General features: G+C 39.4%; 1 protein-coding gene across 3 annotated transcripts in view; it reads left to right on the forward strand.

Moving 5' to 3' along the window:
- The window catches only part of RGS10 (regulator of G protein signaling 10), a 74,791-nt gene extending 50,339 nt beyond the window's left edge, over positions 1-24,452 (forward strand). For 2 of the 3 annotated variants that reach the window (XM_043986381.1, XM_043986384.1), the window contains exon 5: positions 23,248-24,452. In XM_043986381.1, coding sequence (XP_043842316.1) covers positions 23,248-23,394 — 147 coding nt within the window. In that variant the 3' untranslated portion in view covers positions 23,395-24,452. The remainder of the gene's footprint in view (positions 1-23,247) is intronic. The other variant, XM_043986383.1, reaches the window with a different exon arrangement.
- Positions 24,453-26,082: the final 1,630 nt, after the last annotated feature.

Here is a 26,082-nt window from a genome sequence, read left to right on the forward strand (position 1 = left end):
AATTAGAGATTGATTACTATAGCTCAGGAGAGAGGCTATGGCTGGTTATATAGATATGAAAATCATCTACATAAAGATGATAATTGAACCCATGGGAACCAATGAGATCACCAAGTGAGATAATATAGTAATATAGAGTGAAAAGAGAGCCCAAGATAGAACCCTGGGCTGTGCTTACAGTTAGTAGACATAATGTGACTCAATAAAAGAATGAGAAGGAGCAATTAGAAAGATTGGAGGAGAACCAAGACAGAGTAGTGTTATGAAATCCTATAGAGGAGATAGTAACCAGGAGGAAGAGGAAGAAGGGGAAGTCAACAGCATCAGATGCTGCAGAGAGTCAATAAGAATCGAGAAAGGGCTGTTATATTTAGTAATTAAGAGATCATTGGTAACTTTTGAGAGAGTAGTTTCGATTGAATGAAGAGGACAGAAACCAGATTGCAGAAGGTTTAGAAGAGAGTAAGAGAGAAGACACATAATGTAGATGGCTTTCTAAAGGTGTTTAGCCTTGAAGGGGAGGAGATATATAGGATTATAGTCAGCTAGAGATAGTTGGATCAAGTGAAGTGTTTTATTTTTTGTTGATAAGAGAGACATGGATGTATTTGTAGGCAGCAGGGAAGGATCCAGTTTATTAGGAGAGATTCAATATAAAGGAGAGAGTTTGGAGGATAGAGGTAGAAATTTGCTGGAGAAGTTGGGAGGGAATGTGACCTGAGACCAGAGTGAAGAGATTGGGGGGAGGGGAATGTCTGGATGATGTGAGATTAGGAGGTGGAGTAAAGGAGGAGATCTTGGTGAAATATGAGGCAAGATTCTCAGCTGAAAGGGTGGGAGGAGTGTGTGCCAAGAGAGGCTTGAGAAGAGATGAGATTTGTAACAACTACTATGGAGAATGGGCTCATGAGTCAGTCAGGGATTAATGGATTGTTTGCCTCACCACAGTGAGGACCCAGTTGAGTTTAAATAACATAAATTGTAATGTAATTTTGTCCAGCTCTGTTCAGAAGCGCATGAATAAGGGTCAAGCAAGTGGATGATGGGTTGGGATATAGCAAGGGATGATCAGTGATATGATATGAGCACAGGGGGTTTGAGGGTGGAGGTAGCATGGAGTTGAATTGGTTCACCAAGGGGCTGAGGTAAGGAAGGAACAAGAATGTAACTGGCCTGTTAAATAATGAAGTGATGGGAGGTCATAGTGAGCATGAAGAACAGAGTTAGGGTTCATAAGGCATAAGGAGATATTTAACAAAAAAGATTTTTAATCCAATAAAGAAATTTTGGAGTTCATGAACATGGAAGAAAAATGCTTGGGGATGATTGCAAGATCCAGGATATGACCACTTCTGAGGGTGGCTGAGGTGGAGGAGATGATGAGAATTGAGTAAATTGAGGAATTGGGAAGTTAGGGCATTTGAGAGGATATCAGTTATGTAAAAGGGACTTTAGGGGTTAGTTATCCAGTTGAGCTTCTTCACAAAGATGAAGACACTTAGGCCAGAGAACTTAGATGACTTGTCCAAGGTCACACAAGCCATAAGTGGTAGAGTAAGAATTTAAACCCAGGCCTTCTGACTCCAGATCCAGCATCCTTTCCACTGTGTTACTCAACCTGGAGGATAAAATACAAAATTTTCAGTCTAACATTTAAGACTATATGGTTTGGTTCCAACCAACATTATTTCATATTACTCTCCTTCCTTTGCACATAGTGCTGGCAATAACTGCCATTTTTATAGCCCTTTAGCCTTTTGAAAGTGTTTTTATAAACATTATCTCTTTTGATTCCCCACAACTCTCTAAGAGAGGTGCCAGAGGTATAACTATCCCCATCTTACAGATGAAGGAACTGAGGCTGAGAGGCTAAGTGAATTATATAGACTAGTAAGCATGATTCAAGTGTTACATTTTTCTGGCTCCTAGTCTGGTGCGTGATTGTTTGTGTATATCCTAGGGTTGGGTTGTTGAGACTGAATAAACACTATGGTCCCTTTCATGCATATTAGTATCTTCTCAAATGCCCTAACTTCCCAATTCCTCAATTTACTCAATTCTCATCTAGACAGTAGATATCTTTAAATGTTTGTTGAATTCAACTGAGTTCTGACAACAGAAATATGTGATAGCTAACAACCTGATTTTGATGATAAAAAGCAGACATACAAATACATAACTCATAGCTTCTGGGTCATTTAGCTAGCATAGAGACAAATAACCCTACCCAGCTCAATAGCTCCTGAGAGCATTAATATATTACAGAATCACATAATTATTGATGTTCACAATTGCCCAAGCACAGAACTGGATCCTCAGAACGCATCCAGTCCAAGACATATCTAAGAACTCTTTCTACAACACAGTGCACAAATGGTCAACCAGTGTGTGTGTGTGGGCAGGGCATGTGTTCTAAGATTTCTAGGTGAATACATTACTTCCTGAGGCAATCCATTCCATTTTGGGGTTGCTCCAGTTGAGAGGAAGTTTTTTTTTCCCATTTCTTATGCATAAATTTCCTTCTTTGCAATTTTTCCTGACCAGTCAGAATAAGTCTAATCTCCTTTGCATCTGGGTTCTTCTAGATGGCTGACATGGTCCTCCCAAGTTCTAAATAGCCCCGATTCTAAATGTCCTCTAACTGATCCTCAAATGACACAATGTCAGGGGCCTTTACTATCCGGGTTGCCCTTTGAATGTTCTCCAGCTGCATTAGAGTTATGCTTATAAGATAATAAAATTAGAATTTCAAGGGACCTAAGCAATTACCTAGTCCAACTCCCTTATTTTATACATGAGCAAATTGAGATTAAGAAAAGCTGAGTGACTTGCCAAGAGTTGCCAGGTAGTAAGTAGCAAAGCAGGGATCCGAATACACTTCCTCTGACTCCAAATCCAATACTTTAATCTTTTTTAAAAAATTATTTATTTATGTATTTATTTTTGGGCAAGGCAGTTGGGGTTAAGTGACTTGCCCAAGGTCACACAGCTAGTAAGTGTCTGAGGCTGGGCTTGAACTTAGACTCCCGGCTTGGTGCTCTATCTACTATGCCACCTAACTGCTGAAACAATAGTCAATTAGCATTTTCTTAATTTTGTTAAAGAATCATCTATTTCAATGACTCTTATACACATGTCTGCTTAGCTCTAGAAAGTGATGCCAGGGAGGCCAAGATCCCGGGTTTGATTACTGCATGGCCCCGTTTACTTTTGTCAGTTCTCTGGTCTGTCTCTGGCCAGCTGACTTGCAAATGTGTCTTTGTTCAATTGGTGTGATTATCTCAGTGTAAATATATCCCTTTTGCTGAAAAAAAAAACAAAACAACCTCTAAGTATTTGGTTGGATCATCTTTGTATACTAAGTATGCATAGCACCTCTAAAAAAAATGAAACACTCATTTCTCTTCATTTCTTCCTGTATACTAAAGTCTGATTCATCTGCCACCTTCTTGCCATCAGAACTATCCATCATTATTATTAGAAAGATAAATGGACTTTATGAGCCGGCAGTCAGGAGTATGCATGACCCTCAATGAATCACCCTTTCCAACAACTGTCTCCATTAAAATGGACTTTGCTATTGCACCTCGTGGGAGTAGATTCAATTGAATTCAACAGTTATTTAAAGTGTGCTAACATGTGAGTCATTAGAGACAACGACAAACAACAAAAACAACAACAAAATCCAAGAATTAATCCCTTTCCTCGAGGAGTTTACATTCTACTAGGAGATACAACATGCCTGCAGATAAGTAAATGTGAAGTAATTGGAGGAAGATGAGAGCACTGACAATTAGGGGAAATCAAGAAAAGCTTCTGCTAAGAGATGGTGCTTGAACTGAGCTTTAAAGGAAGTTAAGATTAAGAGAAGAGGGGCAGCTAGGTGGCACAGTGGATAGAGCACCAGCCCTGGAGTCAGGAGGACCTGAGTTCAAATCCAGCCTCAGATACTTGACACTTACTAGCTGTGTGACCCTGAGCAAGTCACTTAACCCCAATTGCCACACACACACACACACACACACACACACACACACACACACACACACACACACACAATGTTTGTTTCATTGAATTGAAAGATTAAGAGAAGAAGGTGAACAAGTCCAAGGCAATGAGGTCAAAGATAGAAGGCTAAACACCAGGTAGACCAGTATGCCTGGGATGTAGATTGTGTGAAGGGGAGTAATGTGAAATAATTCTGGAACGAGAAGCTGGAACCAGCCCAGAGCACTGTGCTCATATAAATGCCCACTCATATCCAATTTTTATATCTCTTTTCCCAAATCATGATAATCACATTTTCTTGAAATCATATCCTTCTTCATTTCCCCCCTTATTTATACTTTAGTCCCCTTGATCTTTGTGATATGATAGTAGGCACAGTGAATAGAGCTAGGCGATGCAGTAGATAGAGCATTGGATTTGGGACCAGAAAGACTTATCTTCCTGGTTCCAATCCAGTCTCAGACACTTACTTGCTCTGTGACCCTAAGCAAGTCACTTAACTCTCTTTGCCTCAGTTTCCTCATCTGTAAAATGGAAAACTACTCGAGTATCCCTGACAAGAAAATCCCAAATGGGGTCATAAAGAGTTGGACACAACTGAAAGAGTCTAACAACAGCAACAAGAAAGATAGAATTCAGGTCCCAATTGTCTAGCCTTCTGAGCATAATTCTGGCATGGTTCAAATGATTCACCTCTGTGTTCTTTAGTTTCTTCACTTTAAAGTGCAGTAAATAATATGTGTATGCATCACCAACGTCTTAGTGAATTTGCTGAAGACAATTATGAAGTAATTCTACATAAATAAAAATTTTATTTGCACATATGGTTCTCTGATTTTTAAAAACATTTGTAACTTTCTTTCTGGCCTGAAGTGAAGTTTCTTCTTAATTATTTGTTTAAAAATATTTAAAATGAAATGTCTGCAAAGCACTTTGCAAACCTTAAAGCACTATATAAATGCTAATTATTATTATTGTTGGTATTATATGTACACATATTGCAGTAAATATCTATCAAATTTCTGACAGTTGTGTTAGTTGTTGTTTGGCATTAAGAAAGCCAGATCAATTTATTTCTTCCTACAGGTTGGTTCTGGAGTATTTCCCCTAATTACTAATGGAAAATTTGAAAGTTCAGTTTATAATGTGAGGAGACCAATTAGTTACAGACAGTCTAACTATTAGTTTTCTTTAGAAAAGAAAATGTTAGGGTCAATCCACACTGCCATCTGCTCTTGGGTCAGCATGCTTAAGCATGCTCCTGCCTAGAATATGTGATTGACAGGGATCTGAGGGGCTACAAATAGCTTCCACTGGCAGAGATTCATGACTTTTCTGGAGAGAGACATCCTAATAAGTGGCTATTACTAATAAGCATGTATTTGATGAAATTGTGGGTGGTAGGAAGAAGGGGAGGGTATGTCTCCCAAGTGTCTGTCACTCAGGATGCTGGATTTTAGAAGGAAACAGCTTCATGGTGACATGGCTGTGAAGGATTTAAAGTGAAAGGCTTTCCCCCCCTTTTCTTTCTTTCTTTTTTAAATGATCTGATCCAACAAGCAACTCCACACCAATTCTTCTCCTTTCCTGCCAGTGCCTTTTGTAATTAAGGAGCCCAATCACTATTTCCTCTGGAATGAGGAGGAGATTTTTGCCAGGGTTACTGCTGTGAAAAAGGGTTGTAAATGGTGATTTCTTTGCATACACCCTTAATAGAGATTGAGATGTGCACACAATTTTTCAAGGGATAGAGAAAACCTCAATTTCTCCTCTGCCGACTTTAGTGTCAAGTCTGCTATCAGCAACAATTAATCCAGAGACAGGTCATTATAACAATAGGAGTTCTTACATACATACATACATACATACATACATACATACATACATACATACATACATACATACATACATACATACATACACTCTGCTTGGAGACACCTTAAGAGGAGGAGCCTAGTGCTTCTACAGACAGCTGACTCCATTCTTGGATACCTCTAATTCTTGCAAGTTTTTTTTCTGGGTATCAGCCCTAAATTTGTCTCTTTGCAACTTGCACCATCCTTCCTGGTTCCATTCTTTGGGGCCATCCTCCTCATGATAGCCCTTCAAATACTTCAAGACAGCAACTGTATCCAGTCCCCATGTCTTTGTCTACCCCTCTCCTGTCTCAACTCATCTCTTCTCTGGGCTATATATATGTGTAATTCCTCTAATCAATTCCATTATGACATTGAATCAAGTCCCTTCATTAACGTGGTTGCTTTCCTCTGGTTATACATCACCTTTACAATGTCCTTTTTAAAAGACATTGTGTCAGTGGCCCAGCTTGAACATAATACTCTAGAACACTGGTTCTCAAACCTTTGGGTCTAAGGAGCCCTTTACACTTTAAAAAAGTTTCAAGGGTCTCCCAAAGTGCTTTCGTTTATTTGGATTATATTTATCAATATTTATAACATTAGAGATTAAAGTATTTTAGCATTATAATAAAAATATTTTTGACTTGTTATATCCTCTCAAAGAGTCTTGGGGACCTCTATAGGATCTAGGATCATACTTTGAGAACTACTGCTCTAGATGAATGAATGATCAGAGCAAAGTATAGTGGGACTATTCCCTTCCAATTCCTAGAAGTTTTGTCTCTTGCATTAGTTATCTTGGTTGCCATATCATATTGCTGATGCATATTGAGCTTATAGTCCACTCACACCATCACTCACCCTCAGCTATAGTATTTGTGGTTGATTTTTTTTGTACCCATGTACAAGACTTTACATTTATCCGTTTTGAATTTCATATTATTAGTCAATAAATATTAAGCACCCACTGTGTTCTAGGCACTGTGCCAAGTGCTAGGGATACACAAAAATAGGCAAAAGACAGCCCCTGCCCTCAAGCAAACAAATATGTACAAACAAACTATATATACGATAAATAGGAAATAAATTGAGAGGGAAGCTATTAAATTAGAAGGGTCAAAAAAGGTTTACTGTAGAAGATGGGCTTTTAGCTAGGACTTAAAGGAAGTCAGCAGGAAATGAGGAAGAAGAGCTTTCCAGACATGAAGGACAGCCAGAGAAAATGACCAGAGGTGAGAGTTGGAATGTCTTAATCCAAAAGAGGCCAATGTCTTTGGATCATAGTCCATAGCAAGAAGTAAGGTGTAAGAAACTTGGAAAGGTAGAAATTATTATTAAATAATTATCATTAAATTCAGCACAGTGCTCTAGTGCAGGGATTCTTAACTTTCTTTGGGTATAATGGATCCCTTTTGCAGTCTGGTGAAGTCTATGGATCTCTTCTCAGCACAATTTCTTACATAATTAAAGACATAATTAGACAGTGCTAACTTTGAGGTTAGTGAAAATAAAGATGCATTTTTTGAACATTTGAGCTCCTAGACCCTCTGAAATCTGTCCTTGGACCCCAGTTAATAATCTTTTAAGATTCTTTTGGATCCTGACTCTGTTTTCCCATGTGTTATCTATTCCTTCCAGCCTTATGCTATCTGCAGATTGAGGAGTATAACTGTATCCAAGTCATTGATAAAAATGCCAGCACAGGGTCCAGCACAGATCTTTAAGGTACTCCCATAGAGATCATCTGTCATGTTGACACTGAGTCTGGCCATCCAAACAGTTGTCAAACAAGGTAGAGAGCTACCTTGGCACAAGGACCAGGGACTGACCCTTTTTAGCAAAAAGAACATTCCCTTAATTTCCCAGATAGTCAAATAAAGATTAACTCTCTTTTTACAAGGTAGAAGTAGTAGTGGAAGAAGTAAGATAACTCACTTTTTTATGACCCACTAAAGTTTATAGTGCTTTCATCTGGTCCTAGGGTTCAGGGGAGTTTCCCCAATCAATATGATGGGAGAACAAAAGAGAATAAAAGGCAGCTCTTAAGTTTCTTTGATGGGGTTGCTTCCTAGATGATTTGGTTGACTGGGACCCTTGGGACTATTGCCAGAGAAGCTGTCCCTGTGCCAGCCTATAAAAGAGAACAAGCAGACTTCTCTCTGGTTCCTTTTTCCCTTTTGCCTATGCACATTTCTTCTGGAGTGCACCAGGTAAGGGAAGTGATTTTTCCCCCCACTCCACTCCCAATGGCTTCTTTGGGGCAGAAGTACATGGGCACCAGAGGCAGTTACCCAGTTCCTGGGCAATGTCATTTCTGAACCTCTCTCTCCTAATTATAGGAAGGGACTGCTATATGAGCATCTAACCTTTTAGTGAGAGGAACTTAAGAAGTAATTGTCTTTTGTTGTCTTACATGCCAATAGACCTTACAAGGAGAGAGGTATGGCTCATCAAAGGTCCTCAACAGAGATCTGCCCCTTAGCAGTAAGCTAATCAGATCAATCAGGGAATTCCCAGATCAACCACAATTACAATTGCAACAACTTTGTGAAATATGATTATCTCCACTTTACAGATGAGGAAACTGAGCTTCATCAAGGTGAAGTGGACTATCCATAGTAACACAGCTAGTAAATGATACACCCCAAATGGATTTACTTGTCCTTCATTCCTGGTATGAAATTATAGTAATTGGAAAGGGCAGTGTCACTAAAAGAAGTTAACATCGAGATCTACATGTACTGTCCCCTCTCCCCCCCAATATATATGCCCCTTCAGGGCATTCTTAGTTTTGTATCTCTATCTCCAGTGCTTAGCACTGTGCCTGGCACCTAGAAAGTGCTTAATAAATGCAATTTTCATCCATCCATCTATCCATCCATCCATCCATCCATCCATCCATCCATCCATCCATCCATCCATCCATCCATCCATACCTTTGACAAGCTTTTGTTATATGAAGTTTGGTGATGATAGTCAGTTTCCTTCTTTCCTTTGGGCACCTTCTTCCCTGGACTCTCTACCTGAAACCCCTCACTGGACCCCTCACATCTGCTATTAAACTACATTAGGAAGACCCTGGGATTTTGAGCTGCTCTTCCAGTTTATATTGCTCTCTCCTGAATCTAGGTAAAAATGACATATCAGTTACTATTGAACATTCTACCTTGATTTATCATAAGTGCTAAACAGTATTATTACTTAAGTTTAAGTACAGAATAGTGTAGTTGTATGTGCATACAAATTATACATGCATGTGAATATATATATATGTGTATGTATTATATAAGGCATTAACAGGATAGAAAGGTGAAGAGCAGATTTTAAACTCAAATACAAGGAAAATTGAAGAGGCAGTATGATACAGTGGAAAGAGTGCCAGATTAGAAGGCAGAGGCCGCGAGTTCAAATGTAAGCTCTCCCACTTGTTATCTATGTGACCTTATGCAAGTCCCTTCAATTTTTTAGGCTTCGGTTCCCTCATATACGAAATGGGGAAATGAAAGAATTGGACTAGCTGACTTCTACAGTCTAAATATGATGTACTGCACCTATTTACCTAGAGGGGAAAGAGTGATGAGGGTCAATTATTGAACTAATGAATAACATTTATTGAAATAATTTAGTATTGTACTTGGAGTACTCCTGCTCCAGATGTAAGGTACTCTGTGGGCCCATGTCTGCTTAAAAGTGTTGTTCACAATCCCCCACCAATATGTTTGCATTTTTCCCATAGTCATTCAAAAACTACAATTAGTTAAAAGCAAAGGAATTTAATGAAATAGCATAGTAAGAGAAGTTGTACTAGAATATCCTCTTCCTCCACCTGAAGCATACTCTTCCACAGATATCCATTAGAAGTAGGGATGATGGTCATGTATGGGATCATGGATGGGGGACACATGTATTCAGGGAACAAATGTAGAGGGATAATGTCTGCCTCTGGTAATACAGAATCCTGTGTCTTATGGGGATTTCACTGCACGGCTCTCATTGGCTTATTTCCTGGTGGGTGTAGTGTGTTTGCTGGATAGACTGTTTTATTCATTTAACTTGGCCTTGTGATGTCTGCTAGTAACTGATGGGTGAGTAGTCTGCTGGGAGTTGTTCCCTATTACCAACACTTTTTCAAAGCTACTTGCCAATTATCTCAGCTCCAGACTGTAAGGGTATAGCTTATAGCCCTGCTAACAAAAGTCAAGTCAGAGAGAGTGCCTTTAGGCTAAGAGTAAATCTTTTTCTACTCTTGGAAATTGCAGCTGTCTGTTCCAGACAACCATCTCATTTAGGGTTAGATATTCCCTAAGTCTTCTCTGGCATAGCATGTAAATGATTTGAGCCTGGATAGATGCTAAGGAGACAAATTCATAACTCTCCATTCACCAATGCATATCTGATGAGAGTAAAACCTCAGTGCTTTGGTGTTCTATTTGAGTGGGTGGATGGGAACTTCAGTCTTCCTACATTGAAATTTTGAATATAGATTTCTGTATTCTTCTCTAGCTTTCCATTTATATGAAATAGTAGGGTCTTTCTCTTCTTCCTCAGTTCTTTTTTAGTATATTCCTTTTTCCTTCCCTTTTCATTCCTCTTTTTAAACCAACAACAGAAGCACACCCAAGCCCTTTGCTTGTCTTATTTACTCCCTTCTGTGACCCATGAAGACACTGGGATTCTGAAGGTACTTTGATCTCCTTCCTCTACTAGAATGTAAGTACTGTGTCGTTGTTATAATTGCTCAAATGTATTTACCTTTCTGGTTTTCTCTTGATTCCTGTGCTTGCATTTCAAAGTATCTGCCCAAATTTGGTTCTTTCCTCAGGAATTCTTGGAAGTTTATATTAAGGTCCATTCTCTTCCCCCTCCCCCCATTTAGTATTTTATTTTCCCCCAATAACATGCAAAAACCAATTTTTAACATACATTTTTCAAACTTTGATTTCCAAATTCTTTCCCTTCTTCCCCCTCCCCTTTGAGAAGGCAAGCAGTTTGATATAGTTTATACATGTGTAGTCAGGCAAAACATTTCCATATTAGTCATGTTGTAAAAAAAGACAGACAAAAAACTCAAGAAAAATAAAGTAAAAAAATTATCCTTGAATCTGTATTCAGACACCATCAGTTCTTTCTCTGGGGATGGACAGCATTTTTCATCACAAGTCCTTCAGAGTTGTCTTGGATCGTTGTATTGATGAGAGTAGTTAAATCATTCATAGCAGATCATCTTACAATATTGCTCTTACTTTGTATGCAGTACATTTCACTTTGTATCAGCTCATCTAAGTCTTTTCAGGTTTTTCTGAAAACATCCTGCTCATTATTTCTTACAGCACAATAGTATTCCATCATAATCACATACCACAATTTGTATAGCCATTCCCCAATTGGTGAGCATCCCTTCAATTTCCAATTCCTTGCCACCAGAAAAGAGCTGTTATAAATATTTTTGTACTTATAGGTCCTTTTTGAGAACTTTTTGTTTTTTATCTCTTTTTGGATACAGACCTGGTAGTGGTATTTCTAGATCAAAGAGTATGCATGGTTTTATAGTCATTTGGGCATTAGTTCCAAATTGCTCTACAGAATGCTTAAATCAGTTCACAACCCTATATAAGGTCCATTCTCAATGTTGATTCTCTTTCCAATAGAATTATACTCAGTTTTTTGAAAGGTAAATTTTTCTTGTTTGTAAGTCTTTATCTTTGCCTTTTGGAATATCTGTTCCCAGATTTTCTCTACTTTATAGTAGTATATTGCCAAGTATTGGTTGATCCTTATTGTACTTTATAGGTTCTTGCACTCTTTCCTACTAGCTTACTTGCATTAGGTTTTTTTTGACTTGGAACCTCTGGATTTTAGCTGTGACATTCTTTGGTGTTTTTGGTTTGGAGTTTCAGAAGGTAATTAGTGTAACCTTTCTATTATCACTTTGGTCCCTGGTTCTAATAGATCTGGGCAGTTATCATGTATGACTTCTTGAAATATGGCATCCAGGTTTTTTGTTTGACCATGGTTTTCAGGAAGTGATTCTTGACCTATATTCTAGGAGTTTTTGAAAGTCAGTCTTTGACATTTTCTTCTATTCTTTCAATTTTTTGACTTTGTTCTAATATTTCTTGTTGTTTTATTTAGTGATTGCATTCTTTTTTTCCATTTCAGTTTTCATAGTCTGTAGCGAGGATGACTTTTTTTTTTTTTGGTGAGGCAATTGGGGTTAAGTGACTTGCCCAGGGTCACACAGCTAGTAAGTGTTAAGTGTCTGAGGCCAGATTTGAATTCAGGTAGTCCTGACTTCAGGGCCGGTGCTTTATCCACTGCGCCACCTAGCTGCCCCTAGGATGACATTTTTTACCTTTTTTTCTAAACTATTTATTCTTCTTTAATTTTCTTCCTCCTAAACGCTTCTTTCATTTTTTAATTTCTTCATTTTTTCCCATATCCCCTGATAGTCCTTGAGGCCAAACCTTTTTTTCCCCTCTGAGGCTCTGCTTATAGTTATAACTAAACCTCTTCTAGGTTTACCTCTTGTACTTCTCCTAACCCCATTTATTTCTTAATTATGCCAATGTTTTAGTTTGTTTACTCATATTTGGAGTTTCTCATATTTCTCAGTTTGGGATTTTGTGCTCAGGTCAGTCCCCTCAAACGTTGTTGGATTGGTTGGATGGGCCTTCTTTTATCTTGCTTGCTCTGTGGTTTGATTGGTGCTGCCACTGCTGAATTGGATGGGGTGGTTTATAATAGGCCTCACCTTGTATCTCAATCCCTGGCTTGCATCGCAGCCTCATGGTAGCCCAATGTAGATTCAGGCCTCAACTAGTCTTTTTCTCCTTGCATGATCTTTAGTTAAGAGTTGGTTCTGTCCTTTGGCTCTGGCCTTATGAATACTCAGTGGATTGTTGGATATCACTTTGATCTCAGGTTTCCAAACCTTCAGGTGCTGGCACCTGGGAGCTTGATTTGGCCCTGTCTCCTGTTGTGGAGCTCAGTGGCCCAAGGAGTTTACGAATTGGCATTTTCTCCCTACTCATTGATCTACTGGGGATGTTTCTGTCACTCATTTATGTTCTGAAAGGCTAGGACTGAGATTTCCATTTAGCCACCCAGTTACTGTAGCTGGCACTGACATTTCCAGAGTGCTGGCTGGCTTTCAGATCTATTTGTGGGAGTTTTCACTGATTCCCCTTCCCTCCTTGTCTTGAGTTTGCTTATACCTGTCTACCTGCCTCTTCCTGCTTCTGTTAATCCTTTTAGACAGTTCTGGACTGTAAGAAGTTTCTGCTTCTTTTAGGATTCCTTGGCTTTTTGTCAACTTTTCTGAGGCTGTTTTCAACTATTTGCTGGAGTTTATGTGGGAAGGCCAGGCTTTTCTATGATCATTCCCAGTGTCATGTTAACTGAGAATCAAAATTTTTTTTTTTTTTTACAGAATCAAAATCATGTTGGGTATCAGTGGGGAGGGTCAATTGTTAAATTCTCCTTTAAAAAAGCTTGGCCTAGGGCAGCTAGGCGGCACAGCAGATAGAGCACCCGTCCTAGATTCACAAGGACCTGAGTTCAAATCTGACCTCAGACACTTGACACTTACTAGCTGTGTGACCCTGGGCAAGTCACTTAACCCTCATTGCCCTGCAAAAAAAAAGAAACAAAAGCTTGGCTAGAAGGACCATAAGAGTGTATAAAAGATAAAAGGAGAATAAATAGCTTAGAACAGAAGGTGGGGAAAGGAAGCAAGTTAAAACCAACCCCTCTGCCTTTGCTTTGGTGATTTAAGTTAGAAATCTGTTGTTTGGACACTGAATCTTAAGCCTCCAGCATCAAGCTGGTTATCTTCCTCTTAAAAGCACCATTATCTTTTTCCAGACAAGAAAGAGTTTTAAAAATGATCAACCTTTTAAGGTACTTTTGAGCCAGCAGAGTTGGCTCTAGCATCTCCCTCTATAGGTCAAAATTGTCCAGATTTTGTCAGTACATGTTAATATTTCTACACAGGCTTTGCACAGTCTTGGCACTGTGATTTCATTCCCTTTAGATGAACATTGAGAGTTCAGTTTTAAAAGAACTGGATATCTTTGCCCCAGTCCATCACAAGACCTCCTGGGGAAACTCTGGGGAAAGAATTTGAAGTAAGAGTTTTTGTTATTTTAATTCCCATTCAGTGCTTCAGTCTTCCCTCAGACCTTCTCCAGAGCAAACCTCACCCCTTACAGTCAAAGAGTGCAAAGCAGTCTGAATCTTGGGACATGATCCTTCTGTATTTCCCCAAACCAGCCCCCTTCATGTTCTGCCAATCCTATAATCACTTGATTGTGTGGAAATGTTCCTTTTCCCTGCCCTCCCCTCCCCCCTTTGCTTAAAGCACGTGTGTTTGTAGGGAGTTTTCAAACAGCAATTCAAATGTCAGAAGACTTTTGCGGGGGTACATTGATAGCGGCTACACATCCTGTATTTTTTTCTTTTTCTTTTTAGAGACAGTCTCAACTTTAAGGAAAAAAAAAAGTGTTGGGGTTTTTTCCCCCATGAAGTACTTTGCAAAAAGTTTATGGTTTATAAGACCATATATCCTGATTTTTGATTTGGAAAATATGGCTACTCTAGGTTTGCTCCAACATGCTCTTAACTACAAACTAAATCAAATGTTTGTGCAAGTTATAAACAATCTTGTTAAAGATACATTTGTATTACATTCGTTTGGTTGCTGATTTTTTTTCTCCCTTTAACTTCTTGCTTATACCTACTTGAAGTGAATATAATGCAGAATTCTGACAGATTTTGAGCCTCCTTCCCCTCCAAAAAAGGGGCAACAGATTGCTGAAGGGGAAGACTCATTAGGTTCTTCATGTAATTCTTTTTCGAAAGCTTTAAATTATTATTAAGCTTTGAATATAACTTGTCCAGATAATAGGGCTTAGACCTAGAAGCTATATCAGAAATCATTTAATATGAACATCTCATTTTACAAATGAGGGAACAGAAGACCAGAAAGGTGAAGTAATAGTGGTAGATTTTGGCTTAGGGATCTTCAAAAGGCTTTATTAAGTTCTTACAGATCATTCAGTGTAGTCTTCTAGATTTAAACTTAACCTCTTAGATTTTTTTTTTCATACAGTAAAGAAGGTAGTACTCAACAATTATCACTGGGAAATTGTTTTCAGATGTTACTTTAACTTTGCAGCAAACTATGGGGAAATACCAGAGCTGAGACTGGGAGGGGAAACTGAGGGTGGAGGGGAAAGCTGCGGGTCATAAAATATGTTGCTCACTTTCTGATGTGGAACGGTTGTGAGAAGTTGCATGTCTGCATCAAGGATCATTTCTCATTTTTCAGAGGGCGTCCAACATCCAGCTGCTTATAGGGTGAAATTCCAGTGCAGCAATGTTCAACAATTTACATTCCAGGCCCACAGCTCACAGGCAGCCAGCAGTGTGCCAAAACCCAGAGCCCTTCTGGGCCACATTTATCTGGCCAGAAAAAAGGGCACATAACCGCAACTCTACTGACGGTCTGATTTTTTCATTTCTTCTGTATTCTCTTTCTTTTGATTTTATATTTGTACTTAGCCTTCTACTCAGATCCTGACAAATTTCTCCTTTTATCTCCAATTCTGTTTCAGTTTTTCCCTAAACAATTGATAATTTGTTTCTTGGTTGCATACAGTGTAATTGTGGTACATCCCAGAATTAATGGTAAGCTACCAAATGTAACCAGAGATTCCTAATAGCATTAATTTGAATAGGGTGTGTGTGTGTGTGTGTGTGTGTGTGTGTGTGTGTGTGTGTGTGTGTGTGTGATGGGTTTGGGTCCTGATTCTGCTGCTTTACCACTAACTAGCTATGTGACCTTGGTCAAGTCATTCACCTTTCTAGGCTTCAGTTTCACCATCTGTAACACGAGAAAACTAGGTGGCACAGTAGATATAGTGCTAGACTTAGGTCAGGAAGACCTGTGTTTAAATCCTGCCTCAGATAATCTCTGTGTGAAAAAAGTAACTTCACCTCTTTCAGGTCTCAAGTTTCCTCATCTTAAAGCACCTACTTCACAGGGTTGTTGTGAGGATCAAATGAGATAAGAAAACTTAAATATTTGCAGAACTTAAATCACTAAATAAATGGTAGCTAAGTGCTAACATGATAATAACTAGCATTTATATAGCTCTTTAAGCTTTGCCCCAAGATTTACTAATATTATCTCATTTGATGCTTATAACAGCTCTGAGAGGTCGATACTATTATTTTTATTCCTTTGTTACAGATGAGGAAATTGAGGCAGGCAGCAAGTGACTTGCTCACAGTCGTACAACTATTAAGTGTCTAAGGCATAATTATTATTATTATTATTACAACATAACCTCATGGGTCCTTTCTAGTTCTTAGAATCCATCAGTGCAGTGTGGTAAAAAATTATTTGTGGTAAAGATTAATATTGAAAGTTTTAGCTGAATCATTTGGGAGGGGCCACACCTGGCCCACCCTGAGATTATGTATGCTACTGAGAAGGACCTCCCATTTTGGGGGAGGAAAAACTGAACACCACTGGAAGGGAGGCAACTTCCGGGAGGTGGGGCGTGTTCAAGAGTTCTCGCTTTTGTGGCCTGGCAGATCATTCTGGTGGGGTCCTGGTCCTGGCAGAGGCACGTGTTCTGCTCTGTTTCGGGCGACTGCGTTTCTAACAAGTAACTGTAGACTGACTGGGGTTGGTGAGTTTAACCCTAAATTCCTTTGAACTAGCTTAATTGCGAATGCTCTGGGATTGCATAGGCTAAGCTTAGAGTTAATACTATCTATCTGTATTTCTACTTCCTTATTTCCTTAATTGGTTTCACCTTTGTAGTTTAATTAATTCCCAAGTAATAAAACCTGATCCTTTATGAACTAAAGCTCAGAGGCTCCTTTTCTTATTGGCCTGGGAGGAATATATAAAGAGGAAGGTTCAAAGGGGAGATTAAACCTAAAAGAGTCCCTCATATTTCCGGGACCCCAGTATTAAGGCAAGTCACCCAAATAACACTCCGTATATTGAATTTTGGCCCTCGCAGAAGGTTATCAAGACTAGGTGATGCTTTTGTGATGTCTGCATTCAAACCAACCAGCCATCCTTTAGCCCTCTTCATTTATTCATTTTCCAAGTCATCATGGTCCCTAACCCTTTTGAGAAACCAGGAGGTAATCTAGGGCTTTCTGGGATCCATTAAAAGGAGACTTCTTTGTTGTCAGAGCACAACCTGCAGACAAGACTGCCTTGGGCACTGAACTATTTGGTTAGAAGGACTTTGAAATGGTAGTGGGAAATCTTGGATCTTTGGGACCCTATTAAGTGAATGAATAAAACAGGCATCTTATGACCCAAGAATAGGAGGACATTTATAGAATCCCTAGAATCTTTGATTCAAAAGGGAATTCAAAGCAATTAATTCTGACTGACACCTGACAGGAATCTCCTCCAAAACACACCCAAAGAAGGTTTCCCAGCCTTCATCAAATGAGGAAAAACCCCTGTCCTCCCAGCACATCCTGTTCCATCTTTGCACAGCTTTATTCAAAGAAGTACATTTTTCCTCTCAACATTGTACAGGTCTTAGGCTGATGGCAAAATGGTTCAACGTAATTGAGTCATAGAAATTGTTTTTGTTTTTGTTTTTTGGGGGTGAGGCAATTGGGGTTAAGTGACTTGCCCAGGGTCACACAGCTTGTACGTGCCAAGTGTCTGAGGCTGGATTTGAATTCAGGTCTTCCTGACTCCAGGGCCGGTGCTCTATCCACTGCGCCACCTAGCTGCCCCTGAGTCATAGAAATTGAAGAAATAACAAGGCAGCCAGAGGAAGAGAGAGGAGATAGATGACATGCCAATTGGATCAAACCATTGCCTCAACCTCTAACTCCCCTCTCAACCTGGTAGAGACAGTCCAGGGCCCTGTGTCTCAAGAACTCTAGGAAGAACAGCACCACCCCACCCATGCTAGGTCACCTGCTTTTTCTCCCCAGGGCTGGACCTTGCAGCTATTATTCAGAACAACCCATGTGGAGAAGGGCCTTACCATCCCCTTTCCTACCACTTTTTCAACACCTATCACTTTTCTTACCCAACTACTACAGATGGATGAGTCCTAAAGCCATGCAACAGCAGAGTTTCCCCTTACCATCTGACTTATTCCAGGCTACCTCTCCCATCATCCAGGGAAGCGATCCCTTGTAGACACACAACCTCTGGGTGCTGCCACTGTAGATAGTACAGCTCCTGTCTTCTCAGAGGGCACAGCTAGTGAACCTCCAGAAAGGAAACTTGTCATCCCCAAAGTCCTTGGCACCTTCAACTATTTAAGTATCAGAAACAGATAGGTTTTATCATTAATTAAAATGGCACTAAAAGAAGATACCTTAACATCTGTCTTGTTTTGGGGGCAAGAGACCACTGGGCCTTTCCATCTGACATGTAGCTAAAATCTTTTATATGTCTTGTCTCTTTTCGAATATGATAGGAACAGTCTTACTTTTCTTTTTGTATCTGCAGTGTTAGACTAATGTTTTGCACATAATAAACTCATTAACAAATTCATCCATTCAGCAAAGGTGAGAACTCCAGGCCTAATCTAGGAAGACTTTTTTTTTTTTTGCCAGTGGGGCATTTCACATCTAAACAACACAGGGAAGGCTTTTTTATGTTCTCTTGTGAAATACTTAGGGTGCACCAGAGCTGCCCAACAAAATGGTATTCAATGGTACAAGAAGGTATTGACTGAAATATCTCATCCTTGTGTTCCCTGGCCCACACCCACTTGAAGCGTCCATCTCTTGGCTGCTCTAAAAAGTCATCTTGGTCCATTAGTATCTTCCTTCAAAACATTTAGGCATTTTAGCATGGCTTTTTGCACTTTTCTCTTAAAATGAGACAAACTTTACCTCTTTTACCTCTCCTCCCTCTTCTGCCCACCTAATATGTCTCCAAATAAAGTGGGTGGTTTTTTTTTTAACTCTGAGGGAGTTGCTCTGAAACATCTACCTTAGGCAAACAGGATGTTACACCCACGCACATGGAAAGTTCCCATAAAACATTTGGGTTATACTTAATCTTTCTTTGATTTGTGTGTCTTTGACTTAAATTTGTCTCTTTTTCTGTATAAACAGGAATTCAGTGTGTGTGTGTGTGTGTGTGTGTGTGTGTGTGTGTGTGTGTGTGTGTGTAAAAAGAGATTTTCTTCCCCATGCCTTAAGTCTGAAAATGCAACACTTTAGGAGAGAGACTTGTCAAATTGTTTTCATTTGTCATGCTTGGCATATCCTTTTTTATTAAACCAGCCAAACATCCACAAATTCCTCTTGGAGACTCTAGTGACTTGGAGAAAGATGAAATGTAGTCAATAGTGGTTCATGGCAAGAGGAGACTTTTGTGGTAGGCTGCCTCTTTTCTTTCTTTCTTTCTTATTTTAAAAAAAGAATTATGCTTTTTGCCTTTTCTCCAAGGATCTTTCCCCTACAATTTCTCCCAATCTAGGCAAAATATAGTTACATACTGTATTCCCATTGCAGACTTCCCTCTCATTCTCCCTCCCAAGAAACCTCATGAAAGGTCAAAGATGAAATTGCTGTTAAGGAGGTGAAGGGATAAAAAGAGGTCTCCGATTAGAAGAGCAGGTTCTGAATAGGATTACTAGAGATCTTAAGAAATGTGTGAAAGGAATCACTGGGATGAGCACAGCTAAAGAACACACACACTGAGATTAAAAAACAAGAACAACAATCCTTCCTTGTTCCATGAGTTATACTTATGGTAAAAATAAGTGCTTTGAAAATGTGTTTAAGATAGTCACTTTTAGCAGATGTTTTTTGGTTTTTTAATAATATATGTTTGAAAAATAGGCAAGGCATTTAGAAAAGTGTCTTGGGCCACTTTTCAGGATAACCAACCTTCTCTCCCTTCCTTCCTCTAGCTCTCCTCTGGAGGCCATCTAGAAGAAGTTCGATGCTCACTTGTTAGATGCTAGGGGATGGCTTGTGCTTCATTCAGGGGCAGGGTTCCTAACATAAGGTCCATGAACTTGTGGCTTCTAAGAAATTGTTTGGTAACTCAATATAAACAGTTTCCTTTGTAATTCTATGCATTTTAAAACCTTATTCTGAGTCATTTTGACTATTATAAATACTCAAATTAACGACAAAGAACCTATGAAAGATGCTATCTGCATACAGAGAAGGAATTGATAAATAAAAGCATATAAAGAATGATTTTATCTATCTATCTCTATCATCTATTGATCTTCTACCTATCTACCTATCTCTACTCTTTCTTTCTGTCTGCCTGCCTGTTTGCTATCTGTCTGCTGTCTATCTATCCATCCATCCATCTAGCTTAATTATCTGTCTGTCTGTTTATACACACATACATATTTGTGTCTAATGGTAGCCATCTCTGGGGGAGGAGGAAGAAAAAAAGGGGGGGGAAGACATTTATATAACTTTATTACACATTTAAAAGGAATAACAAATTGTACACAATAGATTTGCAGTTTCATATGTAATCTTTTTAAAATTCTAGAATGTTATGGAAATGTTTGTTTTGTTTCATACATTAAAAAACAACAACTGTTATTCTGAGAAGGGGATCATTAGTTTCACCATACTACCAAAGGGGACCATGAGACAAAAAAATTCAGAGCCCTGATGTTAGACTACATGATCTCTGTCTTTTTGGGGGGGGGGTGAGGCAAGTGGGGTTAAGTGACTTGCCCGGGTCACACAGCTAGTAAGTGTTAAGTGTCTGAGGCCGGATTTGAACTCAGGTACTCCTGACTCCAGGGCCAGTGCTCTATCCACTGTGCCACCTAGCTGCCCCTCTAATGTCTTTCCAACCCTGTGATTCTCTGAGTTCTGAGAAGCTTAGACAGCATTTTTCTTTGTTGTGTGTGATCTGAAGCAAACAAGGAACTGACTTTTATTATCTCTATCATCGTTCTAATTCAATTTTGTTGTCTCCCTACCGAACATGCCAATGTTTAAGGTCACATGATAGATATCACTCTTTTTTTTTTTTTTTTTTGGTTTTTTTCGGTAAGGCAATTGGGGTTAAGTGACTTGCCCAGGGTCACACAGCTAGTAAATGTTAAGTGTCTGAGGCGGGATTTGAACTCAGGTACTCCTGAATCCAGGGCTGGTGCTTTATCCACTGCGCCACCTAGCTGCCCCTAGATATCACTCTTAAAGGGATTTTCCCTTTATGGGTCATATCCCTTTATCAGCCAGAAAATGTTTGTTTCCACTTGTTCTCCTCTTAAACTCCCCATCCTTTTTGTTGGGCAAACTTGTGATGCAAGTAATGCAACTATTACTATTCCTTTTTTATAAAGGAGGGAAAATGAGGCGTAGTGATGCCAGCATGAATCAGTGCACTTAGTAAATGGCAGAGTTGATGAGCTTAAAACCCCCCACCCTTCTAACTTGAGCCCAACACTTTCCATTGGAGCTCAACGCCTCAGGCATTCTTTGTGTTCACTGTTTATTCAAGATCCTTTTAGTTCTTCATTGAATGATTGAATGGTTTCCTTCATAGAGATATATGACACAGTTAGTCTTACCCCTTAGTTTTTTGCTATCCTAAAGCCTGCTCATGTTTTTTTTTTTTTTAAACAAATTCTTCCTGAGAGTCTCTCCTTGGCAAGACTGCTGTATTCCTGCTCTGGATATGCAACTGTATTGTTCCTTGGCAAAATTACAGATATGTTTGGAATCTCAGACATCATCATAATATTGGAATCATTATGTCATGTGATACCATAATAATAACAACATTGTGACCAATATTTCTACAGCCACGATTTCTATCCCTGGATGTCCAAACCCTTTCAGAAATATAGTGAAAGAAGACCTCTGTTCTCTTTCCAGGTCAATTAGAAATTATTCAATGACTTTTTGATACTACACTATAAATCAATGTTGGGTGGAAACAACGCTGTAATAATAGCATCTGACATATGCTCAGTGTTTTAAAGTTCGCAAAACTTTTCACAGATTTATCTCCATTGAGATGCCCTTGTTGTTTGCAATTCTCTAATACTTTATAAATTCTCATTTGATTCTCACAACTCTGGAAAATGGAACAAGTGTCTCTATTTTAAAGTCAGAAACTAAGGCTCAGAATGGTTAAGAAACTTGCCTAAGTTTACACAGTGACTAAGTATCAGAGTGGGCAGCTATGTGGTGCAGTAGAGTGTCACCTGGAGTCAGGAAGACTCATCGTTCTGAGTTCAAATCCAGCCTCAGATTCTTACAAGCTGTATGCCCCTGGGTAAATCACTTAACCCTGTTTACCTTGGTTTCCTCATCTGTACAATGACCTGGAAAAGGAAATGGCAAACCACCCCAGTATCTTTGCCAGGTAACCCCCAAATGGGGTCACAAAGAGTCAGGTACAACCGAACAGTAAAAATACTTTATATTCTGGTACATGTCTTCATACTGACCAAAAGCGTCCAGGGAAGCTGCTTACCCTGGAACAAGCTGTTTAATTCCTTACAGCATCAGTTTTCTTTTTCCCCATGTATACATTTTCTCTCCATCCAGGTTGTAAGCTCTCTAGAGGCAGGAAATATGTCTCTGACACAGTGGAGTTTTAAAGAAAGAGCACTGGACTTGGGGTCAGAAAGTTGTAGATTCAAGTACTGGCTCCGGTTCTTAGAAGAGAAAGAGAAGGGAAGGGAATAAGCATTTTTGTGGGGTCAACTTTGTGCCAGGCATTGTGCTAAGTGCTTTTATAAATATTATCTCATTTGATCCGCACATGAACCCTGTTAGGTAGGTGCAGTTATTATTACCGTTTTACATTGAGGAAACTGAGGCAAACAGAGGTTAAGTGACTTGCCCAGGGTCACACATCTAGTAAGTGTCTGAATTGGGATTTGAATTCAGTTCTTCCTGACTCCAGGTCTAGAGCTGTATTCCCTATGCCACTGCCTTAGAAGCCAGGTAACCACAGGCAAATTACTCAACCTCTCTGGACCTCAGTTTTTTCATCTTTCACATGGCTGGGGATACCTGTTCTACCTACCTGTCAGGGTAGTTTTGAACATTAAAGCTTTTGAAAAACTGTAAACTGCTATGTGAATGGAGATTGGCACTGGTCATGTAAAAGTCTACAGCTGTTCCACAGTGCCTCACAAACTAGGCAGATGGGAGATGTTGTATTTTGATTGACTCACGGTGAGCAGTGTTTTGTGTTTAGCACTGAGGGGGATATAAAGCTTAGTTAAGACTTAGCCCCTGCCTTCCTGAGCTTACAGGCTATGGATGGGATGCGTGCACAAGTAACTGTAATGCTAGATTAGATAGTTGATTCATTTGTTGACTCAATCACCTATAGTCTTCAGACTTTTTTTCTTCTTTCACTCCTCAGATTTTTAATCTCATGAAGTATGACAGCTACAGCCGCTTCTTAAAATCGGATTTATTTTTAAAACACAAACGAACTGAGGAAGAGGAAGGAGATGCATCTGATTCCCAAACTGTAGCCAAAAGAGCTTCAAGAATTTATAACACATGATTTGGAGAAGAGTGAGGACTGGCAACTACTTTTTTTTAACTCTCAGGAACCATGTGGCACGTAGAACTGCTTGATTATCTATGTATGGACTATGAAATATGAAACCTATTTGTGGTATTGTGTGTATCTTACTAATTGCTTGAACCATTAGTTTTGCATGAAAGCTAATCTTGCCCAGTGTCCTTGAAGAAAAAAGGCCTTCCAGCTCTTCCCAAATAACTGAGAGACTCTTTAAGCCTTGAACATGTTCAATATTTGTATGGATTAAGGTGCTTCCAAAAAATCTTGTCTTCACTTAGGATAACACAATGTTAGAGCCGGAAGATAACTGAGAGATTGTTTTTATTAAAGACTTTCTTCTTAATTTTTTTTAACAGAATGGGGCACTGAGGCCCAGGGAAGGGGAAGTAAGGGACTTAGGTAAGGTCACACAGCTAGTTGATGCCAAGTAGCATGCTTATGGAAGATAAACAGGCTTTGCTTTTTTTGTTCTTTACCCAGATGCCCCCAGGTTGAGATTTGGGACATTTTCCCAGATTTATCTTGCAAATTAGTTCATTTAGATGGTTTATTTATTGTTCACCATAGAGCTTATCAACCATGCTGCCATGCTTTTTGGGCCTGAATGCTTCTTGAAGGCAAATGTATTAATGGAAAGAAATGAATTGTCAAGAACTTGTAAAGACTTGGGGAGCTGTATATGTCTGTGTAATCAAAGAGTTATTATTTCTTCTGTGTGGATTTATGTGTGTAATCAATGGGTTATTATTTCTTCTGCTTTCCCCCCATGGTTCATGACATTTCATGCAATAGGCTATTAGCCTTTCTGAGAAACCCAGCCATATAGCCCATCTTGACAGAAATAAGATCTTAGTATTGAACAATAAACATGGGAATATGGGAAACAGTGCAGGGTCCCCATACCAACATAAGCTATAGTGTAATGAAAGAATGACATTAAATGCATGCTGAAACTCAACTCAACGGTGACTTTTGGTTCTTCCTTTTCCTCTCTAGATGGGTCTCTAAAACCAGGCTCTCCAAATCTACCTACTTTCTCTGTCTCTTCTCTCTCCAACCTCCTCCTCCTTCCCTCCCCCAAAGAGACTTTTCCCCTTAAATCATAGCTTCCTTGAGTACAAGAGGTCAGATGATGTTTTTTGGGAGACCTCACAATGGAGAAGAGAATTCATTAAGGGAAGAGGGGCAAGTAGTTCCAAGGATCTCCTTACACCAGGCTGAGAGACTGGGGGAGAGGCTTTGGCCAGGAGCCCGGCCAGGCCAGCCTAGGCCAGGCCAGCTGTTCTCCCTTTTTCAGGACAAGGCAATAGAATTAGGAGGTGAGTGGGTGTTTGGCACCTTCCCTCTAGGCATGCATATTGTTCCCAAATAATTCTTTAGACCAGAATGGTACTGATGGATTTTTTTAAAGCACATTTGCCAACCTTAAATCCAAATTTTCAGCCCTTTTTGTTTGTGTTTGAGGAGATATAAAAGCTTCCACATAGCATGATTTTTAGTAAACAATTGAAGTCACAGAATTTTACATATAGTAGGTATTCAGTAATATAAAAGCATAAAATTTGACTAAAAATGATGTTTAAAGACTCAGTCAACAAAATAGAAGCATCATGTTGAACTCTATGAATGCACCACAATTTTTGATACTCCTGAAAACTCTTTGTTTTCTCCTTTTCTCATCCATCCTTGAGTTCAGATGCCTTTTTAAAAATATATATACAAACACCATTATTATGCAGAAATCTTTCCCGACCATACAAAACATCAGAGATAGAAGAAACCATGGAATTCATCTAGTCCAAAGCTTAAGTTTTAGAGAAATTATAAAGGAACTGTACAGGAAATTGAGGGTCAGACTTGTTGGCTAACTAGGTGACACCATGGCTAGACAATAGGCCTGGAGTCAGAAAGACTCATCTTCCTGAGTTCAAATCTGGCCTCAGACAATTACTAGCTCTGTGACCCTGGGCAAGTCATTTAACCCCGTTTGCTTCCATTTCCTCATTTGTAGAATGAGCTGGAGAAGGAAATGGCAAACTACTCCAGTATCTTTGCTGAGAAAATCCCAAATGGGGTCGTGAAGAGTCAAAAACAACTGAACAAAAGCGAAGAGATTACAAACAAATGGCAGAGCTGAGTCTTGAATCCTAGTCTGCTGACTCCTGAGCCCATGCATGCACTTTCCATTATACCATATTCCTTCCTAATGAGGTCCCAGGACAAGTTCCAAGGCTCATGGAAAATGAAGTGACTTGGGGTGAGGTGGTGAAGTCCAGTCATTCCAGATGAAGTAGTTCCCCAAATACTTCAGCAAAGTTTCAGTCCTAACAAATGCTAAGTAGGAATTGAAGCAAAATGCTATATCCTCAAACCACCAGGTGATTAAAAGGTATTTATGGGGCAGCTAGGTGGCACAGTGGATAAAGCACCAGCCCTGGATTCAGGAGGACCTGAGTTCAAATTCAGCCTCAAACACTTGACACTTACTAGCTGTGTGACCCTGGGCAAGTCACTTAACCCTCATTGCCCTGCAAAAAACAAACAAAAAAACCAAAACAAAAAAGTTATTTGAGGAACTTAAGTGATTCAGGTAGTTTTCCGGTCATTGCTTCTCTCTGGTCCTCTCCTTCCCTTGGCATGTCTCTTTCTTGTACAATTGCCATCTCT

The sequence above is a fragment of the Dromiciops gliroides genome, chromosome 2 (assembly GCF_019393635.1).
Source record: "Dromiciops gliroides isolate mDroGli1 chromosome 2, mDroGli1.pri, whole genome shotgun sequence".
In the NCBI taxonomy this organism is placed as follows: Eukaryota; Metazoa; Chordata; class Mammalia; order Microbiotheria; family Microbiotheriidae; genus Dromiciops; species Dromiciops gliroides.